General features: G+C 50.6%; 1 protein-coding gene across 2 annotated transcripts in view; it reads left to right on the top strand.

Moving 5' to 3' along the window:
- The window catches only part of ZZEF1 (zinc finger ZZ-type and EF-hand domain containing 1), a 1,433,434-nt gene that overhangs the window by 1,189,087 nt on the left and 226,548 nt on the right, over positions 1-17,799 (top strand). For both annotated transcript variants that reach the window (XM_085649580.1, XM_085649579.1), the window contains one exon: positions 16,229-16,588. In XM_085649580.1, coding sequence (XP_085505706.1) covers positions 16,229-16,588 — 360 coding nt within the window. The remainder of the gene's footprint in view (positions 1-16,228; positions 16,589-17,799) is intronic.

The raw sequence follows: 17,799 nt of genomic DNA, 5'->3' as shown, positions 1-17,799 counted from the left end.
GTGCTCCCCTTCGGCCTCACCAGTGCCCCTCGGGTGTTCACGAAAGTGTTGGCGGTGGTCGCAGCTCATCTGCGCAGATCAGGGGTTTCAGTCTTCCCCTATCTCGACGACTGGTTGTTGAAGGCGGGCTCGCCCCAGGCAGTCGTCTCCCACCTCCAGACTACGGCGGATCTCCTGCATTTGCTGGGGTTTTCCATCAATGTGCCAAAGTCACACCTGAGTCCCTCTCAGAAGCTCCTCTTCATCGGAGCGGTTCTCGATTCGGCGCAGTTCCGGGTCCATCCACCGGAACAGCGGGTCCGGGATATACAGGCCCTGATTCCCATCTTTCGGCCTCTATCCCGGGTTTCGGTCAGGCTAGTGTTGCGGCTTCTGGGGCTGATAGCCTCCTGCATCCTACTAGTGCATCACGCCAGGCGGCGCATGCGGGCTCTGCAGTGGGACCTGAAGTTTCAGTGGGCCCAGCATCACGGCAACCTGTCCGACCATGTCTTGATCTCGGAGGGCACTGCACAGCAGTTGCAGTGGTGGCTCACGGACCGCGAGTGGGTCAAGGGCAAGAGCCTCTCCCTTCCCCAACCGGAGCATGTCGTAGTGACGGATGCGTCCCTCCTGGGTTGGGGTGGCCATATGGGGGAGGCGGAGATCAGAGGCCTCTGGTCTCCGGCGGAGTCTCGTCTCCACATCAACCTGTTGGAGTTGAGACCGATCCGGCTTGCACTGAAAGCCTTCCTTCCCTCTGTCAGGGGAAGTGTCGTGCAGGTGTTCACGGACAACACCACCGCCATGTGGTATTGCAACAAACAGGGCGGGGTGGGGTCGTGGACCCTTTGTCAGGAGGCTCTGCGCCTCTGGACGTGGCTGGAACACCAGGGCGTCACCCTAGTGGTTCAACATCTGGCGGGCTCTCTGAACGCCAGAGCAGACGAACTCAGCCGCCGGTGCATGATGGATCACGAATGGCGTCTGAACTCCGAAGTGGCGCAAGGTCTCTTTCAGCAGTGGGGAGAGCCTTGGTTAGATCTATTCGCCACCGAAGATAACGCGCAATGTCAGCAGTTCTGCGCGTTGGAATTTCCAAGGCGGCGCTCGCTCGGCGACGCTTTTCGTCACGAGTGGAGTTGCGGTCTGTTGTACGCCTTTCCGCCTATACCACTTCTGCCCAGAGTGCTGAAGAAGATCAGGCACGACCGGGCCCAAGTCATCTTGGTGGCTCCGGATTGGGCACGAAGATACTGGTATCCCGAGCTACTCAGTCTGTTGACCGATCCCCCGATACGTCTGCCCCTTCGGGAGGATCTTCTGTCGCAGCAGCAGGGGACGGTCCTCCACCCGAACCTGTCCAGCCTCCACCTCCATGCGTGGAGATTGAGCGGCGGCAGTTGATGCCATTTGACTTGCCTCCTGAAGTCTGTGATATCATTCTGGCAGCCAGGCGTCCCTCCACAAAGTCGGTATACGCCTGCCGGTGGAACAAATTTGTGGCATGGTGCACGGCAAAGGCTGTGGATCCCCTTTCCGCCCCTCTTTCTGAGGTTCTCCTCTTCCTTCTTTCTCTGGCCCGGCAGGGCTCTGCCCTGGGCACCCTGAAAGGTTATCTTGCTGCCATCTCCGCCTTCTTGCGGCTTCCTGATCAGCCTTCTCTTTTCAAGTCCCCTGTAGTTACACGCTTTCTCAAAGGCATTACACACACGTTCCCTCCTGTCCCTTTTGTAATGCCTCAGTGGGACTTGAATCTGGTATTGACATTCCTGATGTGCGCTCGCTTAGAGCCTCTTCACAATTGCCCTCTTCGTCTTCTAACTCTAAAGACTGCTTTTCTGGTAGCCATCACCTCGGCTAGACGGGTGAGTGAGCTCCAGGCTTTATCTTCAAAGCCTCCTTTTCTATCTGTTCATCCGGACAAGGTTGTCCTTCGGCCTCGTCCCTCCTTTCTTCCTAAAGTGGTGACTCCATTTCACCTTGGGCAGTCTGTCACCTTGCCCACCTTCTTTCCGCCTCCGCATCCTTCCAAAGAGGAAGAGAGGCTCCACCGTCTGGACCCAAAACGTGCGCTCTCCTTTTATCTGGACCGCACAAAACAGTTCCGGGTGGACGACCAGCTTTTTGTTGGGTACGTGGGCGCTAAGAAGGGGAAAGCTGTGCACAAACGAACCATCTCTCGGTGGGTCGTTTTGTGTATAAAAATTTGCTATTCCTTGGCTAAAAAGGACCCTCCTGTTGGGCTGCGCGCCCATTCTACTCGGGCCACGGCGGCTACTACTGCCTTGGGACGGGGAGTCCCTTTGCAGGACATCTGTCAGGCGGCGACGTGGGCTTCGCTACACACGTTTGCCAGGCATTATTGCCTTGACAGCCAAGTCCGGAGGGATGGCTTCTTTGGCCGTTCTGTCCTCCAGGACTTTCTGGTGTGATCTTGGTTCGCAGACCCACCACCGGGGATGGTATTGCTTGGGTATCTATTCTAAGGTGAGGAATCTAACTAACGTGTTTCTTTCAGATGAACAAGTTACTTACCTTCGGTAACGATGTATCTGTAAGAAACATTAGTTAGTTAGATTCCTCACCGACCCTCCCATCCTCCCCGTTCTGCGAACTGACATCTAGGGTTAAGGTTGTCCTTTCAGGCCCCTAGATTTTATTTTTGGCACCAGTGTCGGTCTTTGCATGGCTCTGCGTTCCTGGCGCGGAAGGCTATGTACAAGAACTGACGTCAGCGCGCGAGGGCGGCGTCTAAGTACTCCGACGACGTCATCCCGGCGCACGACGCCGACGACGGACGCGGAGCCGCAGACGACGCCTAGCGACGCGCAAGGGGTATTGCTGACGAAAAAATCTTCCGGATCCAGTCTGACGCCTGGGGATATTCTAAGGTGAGGAATCTAACTAACTAATGTTTCTTACAGATACATCGTTACCGAAGGTAAGTAACTTGTTCTTTTGGCACGGCTGGCGGACATAGGTATCTCTGGGCTAGCTTGGAGGTGGCTGGAATCCTTTCTTGAGGGGCGTTCGCAGCAGGTCTGGCTCCCACCTTTCTCGTCTCCTCCCCATTCTGTGACCACTGGAGTGCCGCAGGGATCTTCTTTGAGCCCCCTTCTTTTTAATATATATGTTACTCCTCTGGTCCAGTTAGCAGAAGAGCGGGGTGCCAAGATCATTGCTTATGCCGATGACACCCAACTTCTGTTCACCTGGGGTAAATCGGAATTTTCTACCTGAAGGTGAAGGAGTGTCTGACAGCTGTTTTCCAGTGGCTCTGTGCCGCCCAACTCAAATGTAACGAGGAAAAGACTGAAATCCTTCTTTACGGTAAATTTCCCCCCCCCCTCCCCGGTTCAGGTAATCTCTCTGGCCATCTGATTATCCTATGCCATCTTCTTCTGGACTACCAGTTAAAAATCTGGGCGTCTGGTTCGACGAGCAGTTGTCCTTCTCGACTCAGATTAAAAAATTGGCTGGGAGTTGCTTTGGGATATTAAAGTCTTTCAAGAAATTCCTTCCACTACTACCTAGGACAGCGAAGGACACAGTGGCCCGGGCACTGATCCTTTCTCGGGTAGACTATGCCAATGGGCTGTACCTGGGCCTTCCTGACTACATTCTTAAAAAATTGCAGATGGTCCAGAATGCAGCGGCCAGGCTGGTGCTCCACATTCCTACTAGAAAGAGTGTCAAGCATCATCTGCGTATGCTGCACTGGCTACCTGTTATGAAACGTGTTGAGTTTAAGGCCCTGGTTATAGAGCATCGTGCTTTGTATGCTGGAGGACCTATATTCCTTAGAAAGCGCATTGCTTTCTACATGCCTGCCAGACACTTGAGATAGTCATCTCAGCTGCTTGCGCAAGTTCCTCGTGTGTGCGCCTTCAAAGAATGGCGGGCAGATCTCTGGCCGTGAGGGCAGCCACGCCTTGGAATTCTCTACCTTTTTCTTTGTGCTGTATCCAAGAGCTGGGGCAATTCAAGAAACTGCTCAAAACTTTTCTGTTTTAATTTCTTCTTAATTGGCACCTCATAGGCTCGCGCCGGGACACTCCCAGGAGTAACTGCGCGCGTTATAAAAACCCAATAACATAACATAAGGGAGCAAGAGATTAGACTCCATAGCACGTGTCAGATCCTGGGGGGTGGGGATGGGGTTACACGGCCAAGCAGGGGGTAATTACTGGGCCACAGCCATGGAGTCTGAAATGATTTGCCTCTGATGTCCCAGGGTCTATCTTTCTATGCCAGCTGGGCTAAGTACAACCTTTTTAGCACTTGACTGAGAGATAACGGGAAGTTAGTGGGGGGCTACAACAGGCTCAACACGCCAGACAACCAACAGCACAGTAACTTGATTTTCCTGCACAGTGCTTATCTTTATTTTAGGAAAATGCTTTATCACGCAATGAAAGTCAATATTACACACTTTCACCACAAGTACAGATTTCCAAGGAACGGTTGTCAAGTTTTTACTTTCAGGCGAGAATATATTCAGACACCTCTACCTACTGTTGAACCGCAACCGCAACATCCTTCTCTTTTCCACCAGATGCATCTACAAGAAAATTCTACTTCTTACAATAGCAGCAGGTGGTGGATACAGTTCCTTCATCCCTGAAAGGCCAAGGCATTAACTCCCATTGCTTTCTGGTTTAATAGAAAGCTCCAAAGGAGGGGTTCAGGCCCATCCTTAAATTAAAACCTGTAAACAGTTTTAGCGGATGTGAGAAATTCGGTATTCAGGTCTTCCTCCAACTCCTTCAAGGAATCTGGTGAGGCACAGTTGATCATAAAGAAATGTACTTTAACATTCTAATTGCAAAATGAGAGCACACGTAGCACAGCTTCTGAAGCTTTGTAGAACAATGGATAACTAGGGCCTGATAGATCCTTGAAATCTTCTTGGTCTCTAAGTCCCCCATGAAGAGTCTCGCTTCCTAAGGACTAAACTCGGGGAGGGATGTCAGGCCCTCCAGGCTCCAAATAGGACATTTTAAGAAATTCAGAGCTAAGGGGGAGAAGGGTTTCTCTTCAGGTAGCCTTTCTATCTACTAATGCTCCTTGGCTTTTGGTCTGTTACTTTCATGCTTTGTGGGAAGGCACAGCTACTCATACCGAACCTTGCAGATCATCTTCTTGATCACTTTGCGGAGGTTATGTGCGATGGACAAGCTATGGTAAAACACATTCTCTACTCTGGCCTGGATGTGGTGAATTTGGGGGCTAGATCTATGTGCTCCCTCCTCATTATCCATCCTCATGTCTGGATGCATTCGTCCGGATTTTCAGGTGATGTCACAGATTGACCCACCAACTGACAGCATTTGACTTTTTGGAGAAAAAGCGTAGTCAGCCCAGGAATGTCTTAAACATGGATGGACTACTGCCTGATCTTTGTGCCTGGGCTTCCAAGCATGTCAATTTCATCAAGCAGTATGGTAAATCCAGAGTTAATCCCTGGGGTATGCCCTTGTGAAGGCTCTAGCCCTGTCAGTGGGTGCTGCAGCCCAACAAGTTCTTTCAGGAGTATAGAGAGTATGGTGGTCCCAGACGCTGTGTAGAGTAGCAGCAGCATTCGTCCGACTCCTCTTCCTGACAACTCCAACTACACTGCTTTAACACATTCTTTTTTTTTGTTTTTGTTTTTTGAAACCTTTATTACAGAATGCAAAAGATATACAAAGATGGGCCTACAACCTTCAGGCCGGCCGCTAGCAAACAGTAAGAGCATAAAATACAGTTATTAAACACACGCTGCAGCGTGATAGAGGTCACAGGAGTTGAAGGAAGCGTTGGCGGCCACACCGTCCGGACCCCCCAAATGGCGGTTCCATTTTTATATAAGAAACTACAAACAAATCCACAAGGCAGCAAAAGTCAAAGCAGCAGTATGAGCTCCCCTGGGGAGGACCCTACCGATCCACAGGAATAGCGGGGGGGGATAGGCCGGGACAGAAACAAAGTGGACACAATACCCAGAACCAAGGTGACAAGCAGACTAGGGAGACGGGGCCACTGCCAAGTCAGGCGTCAGCGGCGGGGTACAAATCCCGCCTCGGTAGGAGTTCCAGGGGCCCCACACTTTCACCCATTTCCCAGGCTTACCTCTCGCCACATACACTACCTTCTCCCGAAACATACACCAATCCATGTTGTCCTTCCACGCCGAGACCGTTGGTGACCTCTGGGAGCCCCACAATTGCGCTATGTCACGCTTGGCCACCATATATCCCAGAGTCACCCACCACGTCTGCGGCACCGAGTAGTCAGTCGGCTCCCACACATTTAGCAGACATCTCCTCGCCACGGGAAGCAGCGTCACATGCGTGACCGCCTGCAACACCGCATGTACACCATGCCAGAATCGCGCCACCTCCGGGCATTCCCACAAAGTATGGAAGAAGGTCCCTAAAGAACCACACCCACGCTTACACAGCCCATCCACGGCATATCCCATACGCATCAGACCCGGCCCCGTAACATAGACCCTATGGAGTATTTTGAGCTGGACGAAGCGAAGGCGGGCCGGTATGGCCACCTCCTTCGGGGAGGCCACCGCAGACACCCAGTCCTCGTCATCCAGCTCCAATCCATCGGCGACCCATGCCTCACGAAGGCTAGTCAGCAGTCCCGAGCGATCGTTGATGAGCTTTTTGTAAATCAATGAAATCGTGCCATCCGGTACATGCCCATCTAGCACTCTATCTTCCAGAGGGGAGTACTCCGGGATGGAGGCAACATCCGGGAATACGGAGCACAGCGCGTGACGGACCTGTACATATCGAAAGTACTCCCTGTCCTGCAACTGGAATTCCGTCTGCAGCACATCGAACGTTTTGAATCCCCCCCTCGTCCAGAGATCGCCCACCCTGCTAATGCCTATCATGTCCCACTTCTCAAAGCCTTTCGAGGTCCACAGGCAGCCCAGTCGCTCAGATGCATACAGTGGCGTCGCCCGGGTCAACCGATCCTTCCACCCCATCGCCAAGTTTGCCGCGTGCCACAGCCGTACCGCGACCCGCGTAGGGCCCGTCAAACGTGCGTCGAGCGATCTAGAATAAAGCGCACGATTATAGTCGCCACCCGGCAGTAACAGTTTGTCCATTTCAAAGGCCGGGTTAAGGGCGGGCCCATAAAGGCCGTGGTTTATCGCAGCCAGCTGGGAGGCCCAGTAATACCGTTTGATGTCTGGGAGGGCGACCCCCCCCGTCATACCACGGGAGCGTCAGCTTCGCGAGGGCGATACACGGCCTCCCCTCCCAGAACAGGTGTCGCTGCAGACCCTCTACCTCACGAAAGTAGCGCGCCGGGACGACGTCCATCGTGTTCTGTAAAGCGTATAGGAAACGTGGCAACGACATCATCTTAAACAGTGCCGCACGGCCGAGCGGTGAGAGCGGCAAGCGCCTCCAACGCGCCACGTCCTCCTTCAGGCGCTGGAGGGGGGGGAGTAAGTTCTGTTTATATCGGGCCTCAGCGTCCAGGATAATAAAGATACCCAGGTACTTAAATCCCTGCGGAGCGACCTGGATAGGACAACCCCGCGGAAGGATAGGAGCCTCCCCCGAGAGGACATACACACAGGATTTAGCCCAGTTGATGACTAAGCCGGAGTTGCGGCCAAATGAATGCAACACATCCACTAGTACAATCAGCGATTTACGCGGGGAAGCAAGGCATAAAAGAATATCGTCCGCGTAAAGGGATACGCGATCCTCATACTCGGGGGTCCATCGGAGACCACGAATAGAAGGGTGCCACCGCAGCCACTCCGCCAGGGGCTCCAAGGCAAGCGCAAAGAGGAGCGGCGACAGCGGGCAGCCGTGCCGCGTGCCCCTGCCCAGTTCAAACGGAGCCGATACTCTACCGTTCACCGCCACCTGCGCCAGCGGTCCGGAATATAACAGTTTCACCCAGCCAATGAATCCCGGGCCAAACCCAAACTTAGCCAGCGTCGCCCAAATATATGGCCACTCAAGCGTGTCGAACGCCATAGTGGCGTCCAAGGACGCCAAAATGGCTGGCTCTCGTATGAACGGGACCCGCGCGAGCACCCCATGCAAACGCCGCAGGTTGAGCGCGGTGTTGCGATGAGGGATAAAGCCGGACTTGTCCTGGTGAATCAGATCGCACACCACGCCAACCAGCCGATTAGCCAGCACCTTGGCGAGAATTTTTGGCTCCGCATTCAACAGCGAAATGGGCCTGTAAGACGTGACCCGATCCCGCGGCCTCCCCTCCTTATGAATAACCACAATAGTGGCCAGACGCTGGTCCAGCGGGAGGGAACTCGCCGAGCGGGCCGCGAGGAACATAGCACGGAGATGCGGAGCCAGCGTATCCGGTCGTAATTTGTATAATTCGATGGGAAGGCCATTAGGACCCGTGGCCTTGCCAGAGGCGACCGAACGTATGGCGAGGGCAATCTCCTCAGATGTCGGGGCCGCGTCCAACAACAATTTATCCTCCTCCGAAAGGGAAGGCAGCGCAATGTCTTTAAGCAGGTCATGGGAATCCTCTTCCGAGCGGGAAGATACCGGGGAATACACCCCACGGAAATACTCTGCGAAACAATCAACAATTTCTCCCGGTTCAGTGACACACACACCATCCAGTCTCTCAATCGACGGGACAACTCGACTCGCTCTCTCCTTTTTATCCAGCCACGCAATCAGTTTACCAGCCTTGTCACCCACATCATACAGTCGCCCCTGTTGCTCTCTACTGAGGCCCCTGGCTGCCTCCGTGACGAGGGCCTTGTAGTCCGCCTGTTTGAGTCGGAGAGCATGCAATTTGTCATCCATTACCCCACACTATAGATCACCCTCCAACTCAGTTATCTCAGTTTCGATACGGGTCACCTCCTCCCGCTCGCGCCTCCGGGAATGGGAAATGAGGGAATAGGGCCTCCCCCCGGAGTACCGTCTTAAACGCCTCCCACAAAGAAACCGCAGACGACACAGACCCCACATTGTCTTCAAAATATCGCTCAAGAGATTTAACCAAATCTGCGCGAATTGTGGGGTCACGCAGGTACCAGGGATTAATCGGGACCACCCTCCCCTCCCCCCTCGGGACAATGTCGAAGTGCAACAGGAGCGGGGAGTGATCTGAAATACCCCGCGCCAAATGTCGTACCTCCCCAACCCTCCCCGCCTGTGCCGCTGGCATCAGAACATAATCAAGCCTCGAAAGACTGCCATGAGCCCCGGAATGAAAGGTGTATTGTATCTGCGTAGGGTGTTTCAGCCGCCAACAATCCACCAGCCCCAGGGTATCCAAGAGGCCGGATAACCACGCTTGGGCACAGGGGAGATCCCTGGGAGGGTGACGATCCTCAGTCCCGGAAACTACAGCGTTAAAATCCCCCCCAACCACTAGAATCCCCTCCGGCAGGCCAAGAAGGAGGTGCCCCAGATCAGCAAAAGTAGTTGTTTGCAACCCTGGCGGGACATAAACAGAGACCAAAACAATCACTCTACCCTCCAGTCTACCCACCAGAGCCGTATATCGTCCCCTATCATCATGGAGCACCTCATCAACTTCCAACGGGAGCGAGGTTTTAACCATAATGCCCACACCCCTCGAACCAGACGTGAAGCCCGAGTGGGCTACAAGGCGATAGCCCCGTCTGTTCATGGCACGAAAGGAGTTTCCAATGAGGTGTGTTTCCTGCAGAAATACTATATCGGGTGAAATTCGTTTTAAGAACTGCAGGACCACCCCCCGTTTTATCCTGCCCCCCAGTCCATTAACATTCCAGGACAAAAGGCTCAGTCCCCTACCCCCCATCATAGCCGAAATCGATCAATCTCCCCCCAGAGAGCACTTTAGAAATAGCACAACAATACTTCTGCCTTGTGGTACAAATAAACAATACCCAACCCCAACCCAACATCCCAAACAAAACTCCCCCCTCCCTGCACCCCTGCATTAGCCCAAACAGCCCCCCCAACTTGCAGTGTGCCTGTCGCCCCTGTGTAAACTAAACTACTAAGACCCCCTAGAGGAGGAAGGAGAACCCCCTCGAGACACAGCACCACCTCCAATGGAGGGGAAACAAGACACAACAGTCAAGAGACCCTAAGCTTGGCCGAAAGTGGCATCATCCGGAGTGAGCCCCCGTGTCAGTACCTCAGACCCGGTCCGGTGGGCACTCTCCTCCCGTCGCCCCCCTCCCATCCCGACCATGGCCCCCAGACAAAGTGTCCAACCAGTCCGCGGCCGTCTCAGGACGGTAAAAAAAGTGAGTGCGACCATCCGCCTCCACACGCAGCCTGGCCGGGAAAAGCATGGCGTATTTTAAGTTCATGTCTCGAAGCCGCCGCTTGACGCCCAGGAAACTCAGTCTCTGCTTCTGGACCGCCTGCGTGAAATCAGGATAAAAGTTTACCTCCATGTTCTCCAGCTTAAGCGGCCCTTGCAGTCTGGAAGCTTGCAAAATCGCATTTCTGTCCCGAAAGTTGAAAATACGGGCAATAAGAGGCCGCGGAGGGGCTCCGACCTTCGGCCTGCCACCAGGAACTCTATGGGCCCTCTCCACCGCAAAGAATTTACTCAGTCCTCGAGGCTGGAGATGGGCAGAAATCAGGTCCTCCACAAAGAGATCCGCCGCCGACTCCTCCCGTCCCTCGGGCACTCCGATAATGCGAATGTTATTCCTCCGGGCCCTGCTCTCGGAGTCCTCCAGGCGCCGATCCGTGATCGCACTTGCCTGCCGGAGCCGGTGCACCTCCGTCTGAAGGGCCGCTACCTCAGTCGTGAGGCCCGACGCGGTATGGGCCAAGGAGTCGACCCGGTCATTTGTCTTAGAGAGATCTGCTCTAACAAGGTTGACATCGATGAGGACCGCGTCGAGTTTGTGCGCCAAGGTGTCGAATTGTTGGCCCACTGAGGTCTTCATCTCAGCAATGGCGCCCATGACGTCCTGCAAAGTCAGATCCGTAGGCAAATCCGGGGCATCCGGGAGGCACTCGGAAGACTTGTGCGATCCGCCGGGAGACCCCTTCGGGAGGGTGTAGCGATCCATGATGTTGACCTGATGTGAGGTGCCACGCCGGGTCGACTTGGCCTTCAACCGATCTCCATCCTGCTTCGTGGCCATCGTCGTGTATCTCGCACCCTCACCAGCCACGCAGTGGAGAGCAAGCAATCAAGGCCGAGAGCCCCGGGGGTCACCTCAGGAAGGCAGAGCGGGTCCCCGCAGGCAGGCAGGCAGGGTCTCCCAGCGAGGCCACCTCAACACAAAGAAGCGCCGTAATCACACTCGCGATGATGGCAAGGGGACTCAAAAGCGAAAGTGAAAGTGTGGGGTACGCGACTCGCCAGGCTTAGCCTGCCGTTGTTGTTCACTTCGCCACTGGGTCGCCCCCAAACTCGAATCCGGGGTCAGGAGAGAAGTAGGCCGCAAACTTCAGTCGGTGCTCACCCCGGCACCTGGGGTCCGATTCAAAAATGGAAAACGGGTACCACCTCGGCTCAGGCTCACCGACACAGTCCCCTCAACCGATTCAGGATGAAGACAGGATAAACGTAGGAGGTTGCGGAGGTCCTCGGGAGCCTCGCACCTACGCGGCCATCTTGGTTGCGCGCTAGGCTCCTCCCTTTAACACATTCTTGAAGGCTCATATGCTGCCTTTGTGGGACGGGAAGCATTTTTCCATGCTGAGTTATGGCAGTCCGTTATTGCAGACCATTGGCTCATCCAGATTGTACAGTAGAGCTCCACCTTTCCCTTCCAGGAATTGTCCCCCTCCATTCCTCCTTTTGCTTCAGTCACACCCAATATCCTCACTCACATCTTATGATAGGAAGATACTGCATTGTTGAACAAATAGGCGGTGGAACTGGTGCCGAAAACTAAGTTAGGGCAGGGATGCTATTTTTGATATTTTCTGACTCAGAAGAAAAACGCTGGACTCCATTCCATTCTGAAGTCTTATCCACAAGGAGAAGTGTAAAATACAGTCTCTAGCACATGTTCTGCTAGCTTTGGAGCTAGGTTATTGAATGGTGTTCTTGACTTACAGGAGATGTATTTTCACATATCCATCCTGCTATCATACAGGAAATACCTGTGTTTGTGATTGGTTCCACCCACTACCAATTTGCTGTATCCCATTCGGCATCTGGTGTGTCCACAAACATGATGGTCGTGGTTACAGTGCAGCTTAGCATGTTGGGGGTCTCCTTCCCTTGCCTTCATTGTGTGCTTCTGCTGAGGACAAACCTTGACATTGAGAGATTCTGGACCTGAACTTCTAGAGTCTCCACCTGTGTTTGTTAAGATTGAGTGGGGAAATTTGAGTTAATTTTATCTCCTGAGGTGGGGGTACATGATTTTCTCTGCTCATTGGCCATCCACTTTTGGGACATGTTTCATCTCTTGGTGCACTTAGACAAAAGGTCACCCCCTATAGGCACATTTACTTGATGGGTTGCACTTTGGGGTCTTCTATCCCCAGCAAGTCTTTGTGGGCCCTCTTAAGGACTATTTTTCAGTCCTTTCTGCTTTTCTTTGTTTTCTAGGTAAGCCTTAGCTGTTCGAATCACCTCTTGGTAAAGGTTTTTTGAAGGAATTGACCCATCCAAACCTCCAGAGGCCTCCACCTTCATGTCTGAAGATATGAAGATAAAGTAGGAACATCTGAGTTCATTCTATCTGTCTGCTCAGTTGGTGGCGGTGATTTTATCCGCTTGTTGCTCCTTCACCAGATCAGTTTATTCTGGCTGTTTGTTTTGTAGATCTGCCATCGTTGATCAAACCACCTCTAGTAAACCTTTTCCCGAAGGAGTTGATCCATATGTTTTCCCCTTCTCTGTTTGTTATGCCTCATGAGACCTTAAATTGGTACTCATGTCCTTAATATATTCACCCTTTGCTGTGCACAGTTGTTCTCTGTGGTTGCTCCCTTTGAAGACTGTGTTCTTGATTGCTGCTGTATGAGCCCTGTGCATTAGCAAGCTACAAGCCTTCACTGCCTATCCTTGTTTCACTAATTTTTTCCATGCCAAATTGGTTCTTAGAGTCAAGGCCTTCTTTGGGCCAAAGGTTCTCCCCTTTTGAAGTGGGTTAGTGCACAACTCTGCCAACCTTCTATCCTCCTCCTCAGTCCACCTAAGAGCAGGAGCCCTTAATTTTTTAGATGGCAGGACCCGCGAGTACCAGTTTGACCATCAGCTGTTGCTTGGCTAAGTTGACTCAAAGAAAGTCAAGGCAACACAGAAGCGGCTACCTCTCGTTGGATTATGTTGTGAACTAAAATGTGCTATGCTCTTGCAAGAAGTAGTCTTCTGAGAGCATGAGAGCCGATTTCACCATCTAGAAGCCTGCTTCTTCTACACTGTGGATGTTGCTCTTCTGCATATCTGCTGGGCTGTTGCTTTGATAGTGAGTCAAGAGCAGAAGGATCTGCAGGCAGAGGTAGCCATCAGAAGAACAAGTTTCTTACCTTTGATAATGATCTTTCTGGCAGATACTCTATCTGCATGTCCTCACCGAACCTGCCCACCTCACAGTACTGAAGAGTGGTTACGTGAGTGTTTTTATTCACGTCCCAAGTTACCTTATCAGTTTCCGCCTCTAAGAGCAAGGAAAAAAAGATCAGGGCAGATCCTTGCATGACTTTTTGATGTCATGTCTATTGTGGTATCTGCTGCAGAAGCAGAGTTGTGCTGCCACTTGTCAGCTGTTGCAAAGTTTCCTGCCACAGTCTAGCACCAGGAGGCAATTAAAAAGTTGTTGAATCTGCTGGTAATTTATCCATCAGTAAGATCATTACCTAACGTAAGTACTTTTATCGTATATTAGCTAAATACCAGTGTGTTATTGGTATATAGGTGTTCGTTGGTACAAGTGAACAGAGTCACAAAGTGATATTGCCGAGGAGTCATTCAAGTGGAAATGGAGGGGATTGGATGACTAGGTTTGAGTGATTAGTGTGCCATACTGTTTACTTTCTAAACAAGTTTGGTGTAATAAATGTTGCTAAACGGTAGTTTTGTTAATGTTTTTGATTATACAATCAACCTAAAAAAATATATATATTAAATCACGTTTATGATCCTTCACAGACCGTCACTGCCTCAAGAGGTAAAGAGGTAAGAGAGAAGGGTGAGGTAAGAAAGTGAACACGGAGGGTAAAGAGCTCAAATGAATCAGACTACCTAAGGGAAGTGATGGGTGGCGGAAAGAAAAGAGGGGAAAGCAAGACACTTTAAAAGATAAAAAGTACCTGGAGGATAACTGCGCTACAAACAAGTATTTGCAATGCAATAGGTCTTGCATTTACATGAGTTTTAGCTATTGGCATTGTAAATGACAATGACTTTTATTTATGTTTTGGTTTTTAAAATGTAAATAAAAGGCATTGTCATTTACAATGCCAATAGCTTAAGCTCGCGTAAATGCGAGACCTATTGCATTGCAAATGCTTGTTGATTCATCCCTTTGGTTTAAGCCCCATCTTCTGATGGTAGTAGCAGCATGTTGCTTTTGGCACTGTCGCTCTACAAAAATGTTTTAGATTTGATCTGTTTATTGAAACACAATTTTGCAGAGCTTTAGCTCAGGTCACCTGGATTATGGCAGCACAGCTTTTTGGATGTTTCCAAGTGTGACATCATCCTAGGTTCCATGTGGAATTTAGCTATGTAAGAGGTTTCCAAATGAATCCGTTACGGAGGAGCGGTTGATGGATAAGGTGAATAAATTAGTCTTGAGACTTCACCTGTCTTACATCTTTTTATTCCTAATGTGGAAGACACCACATTAATTTGGCGACCAGCGTGGGACTTGAGTACCCCCTCACCTCAACATCAAGCTCGCTCTCTTCGATTTTGTTCAGTAGAGAAGTTATGTTTGCACTCTTCTCCAGCGGCTGTCTTGAGAAGCGAACGAGAAGTGGAGTGTACACACTTCTCCAGCGGCTGCTTCAAAGTGTAGACGAGTCGTTCCAGCAATATCATGAAATGGAAATTACCATGTGAGGAGTTCCGTGGGAGGGGCAAGCGGTGAAACGCATCTGCGTTCCACTGTCTTAGCGCGACGTCCGGTGTTGGATACATAGGCCCTAAAGTCATCTGTGGGAGGAGCAAGCGCTGGAACACATTTCATACAAAAATATGTAAACGGAGCACACGAGAGAATTTCAGATTTTTGTACAGCTAACAAAAACACTTAAAGACAAAGCAAATGCATAACAAACTACTTCCTACCAATGGCAATTATACTGTGGCAGCGATGATAAATTACAAATTACGTTAAGTGAACAGATTGTTTTTACTGTTTCACATTACATTAGCTTTTTTCCACGCCACATAAAACAAACACGTAATCGAAACTTGTGGTGCGCGCGCACCACAGAGCAGCTGGGGGGCGAGGGTGCCTGTCGTCTGTGCCGCGCGCTAATGCGCATCATAGACACGAACAGGCATGGGCGTAGGGAGCAAGGCAGCGAGGCTAACGTGCGCTGCTGCGCGTGCTGGCCACCGTCGGAAATGGGCGTTTCAAAGGCGGGACATTGTACCGCCTTTGCCCAATCGCGTGCTGTTTTTTTTTTTTTTTTTAAAGCAAGCACAAGCCAATGCCAGACGGGGAAAGCAAAACCACACGCACGGGCGTGTGGGTAGCTTTCTAAACCCCGTAGAAGAGGTCTCGTGCTGCAACGCTAGGCGCGAGACCTAAAAAGAAAAAATAATGGATATTTGTATATGTCACAGAAAAGGAACCTTACAAAGAACACAACAGCATGTGGACCATAACTGACATTGTCATAAAAAGTATATGAGGGCTTGTGCAGTGGACAGAGAAAAGGGAGAGAGGGGTGAAAGATTATTAGATGATAACTAATTATTCATACTTGAACAAAAACAGCAATACTGATTCAATGCTGAAAAAAAATTAATTCTACCAAAATTAACTCGGGGCATTAATTTAAAACTAAATTTTACACAACAAAAGCATCACCTGGCACAGTTGGAACTCCAGGTTCCACTACAAACAATGAAGCCACATATATAAACATGTTATTTTTGTGTAATGAGTTACAAATTTCTGCTTTGAACATTGTTTCTTGAGGATGATCTTATTGTTCTGATTCTTTCTTGTGAAACTGTGAACAGTCCTTTAGATTTAGTGAAAAAGCTCAGATAAATACAACGTTAGATTAGAGTGTGTGCTGCTTTATAAGTCATTGAATGGTTGTGTTTTCTCAAGACCTTTTTTTTTTTCTTCTTGCAGTCCAAGTCGGTGCAGTGCGATAAGGCGACAGAAGAATCCAATGTGGTGACCCAGAAACTGATCACACACACCGAGAGTGACCTCCAGCTGAGCTATGCCAAGCAACGCCGCACGAAGAGCTCTGTACTCCTGCACAAGGAACTGGATTCCAGGAGTAAAAAAGCGGTGCGCGATTATTTATATCGTGTGAACGAGGCCACTGCTGTCCTTTACGCCAGACATGTCCTCGCATCGGTGTTGGCTGAATGGCCTGATGGTCTGCCAGTGAATGAGGAGACCCTCGAACTCAGTGGTCCTGCCCACATGACGTACATTTTGGACATGATTGTGCAGCTGGAAGAGAAGCAGATGTGGGAGAAGGTATATTTTCTGTCTGTGCCTTCATTAACCCCGTGAAAGGTTGAGAAGTGTTAAATAACTGGGTTTAATTACTTAAAAGGTTGTATTTACTTACTTGCCATAGACCAACGCCCATCACCTTTTGAATTCAACACTGGTCTTTTCTTCTTACTCCTACTGTAACTCTCCAAAGTAGTGTCCCTTGCCGAACATTTCACCGTTTCCTACTCACTGTTCCATAAGGCGCACACCTAGTACTGCTGCGAGCTCACTGAAATGCTACTGGGTGGAAAGACCAACGCTCAAGGCTTACTCTTGGAGGGTATTGCGGGTAAACAATAGAAGAAGTATACTCCTTCTATTGTTTATAGTTCATATCATGAGTATCCCTTTTGTTGGAACCCTTTCTCTCTGTTTGTTTAATATAGGGTATTGTGGGTAGACATCAGTTCAGGTGGCGCATCTATTATTCATATTCAACATAATGTCCAAGCAGTGGTCTTCTTTTAGAGAAAGATAGGACTTACAACTATATTTAAGTTAATATGCACCATAACTTTAACATGTTGTAACAACATTTAACATTCTTGTGAAACTATATCGCAGCTACACTGTCCTTCGCTGCTTTTACTTTATGCGAACTTGCAGGGCACTTTACAAGGGGGATTTATACCTGTGCAATGGCCACAGCACAAAGTCGCATCGTGGAGTGTTTTTGTTTAGTTTGTATGGTTTGATGCCGGGTTCCACTCCTGAAATCATTGCAATACGGCTTCAGAGAGGCTGGAAACGAGGCCCACGGTTCTCGACATGCGATAGTTGGAGCTGTCGAACAGTTTGAGGTCGCTGGCTACTCTGAAGAAAGAGCTGAACTCTCTTGATGAAGTGGAAGCCAAAATGTCAGTATGTGGCAGGCAGACATTCACAGCTTGGTGGATGCAGCAGAGCGAGGCAGGGTGTGGGCGCACAGGCCACGCCGGGGCCTCGTTTAGCAAGATGATGCCGATTGCGGGCCTGGCTGGATCCTCACGTCGCTTCAAGAAAAGATTGTAAATACAGATTCACAGGCCTGGTTTGTCCTCGTATCACTTAAAGGAAATAGCAGGCCGATAAGGAGTGCAGCGTCATGATCCTCAACATATATTTTGTATCACATGGGGGCAGGATGCGTGGTGGTCACTGGCATCCGCGTCACAGGAGATGCTCCCTGCCTCCGGTGTGTGCAAGTGTAG

This window comes from Triturus cristatus, chromosome 3_2 (genome assembly GCF_964204655.1).
Source record: "Triturus cristatus chromosome 3_2, aTriCri1.1, whole genome shotgun sequence".
In the NCBI taxonomy this organism is placed as follows: Eukaryota; Metazoa; Chordata; class Amphibia; order Caudata; family Salamandridae; genus Triturus; species Triturus cristatus.
The sequence above is the reverse complement of the archived record's forward strand: the minus strand, read 5'-3'. Positions and strand labels throughout refer to the sequence as shown.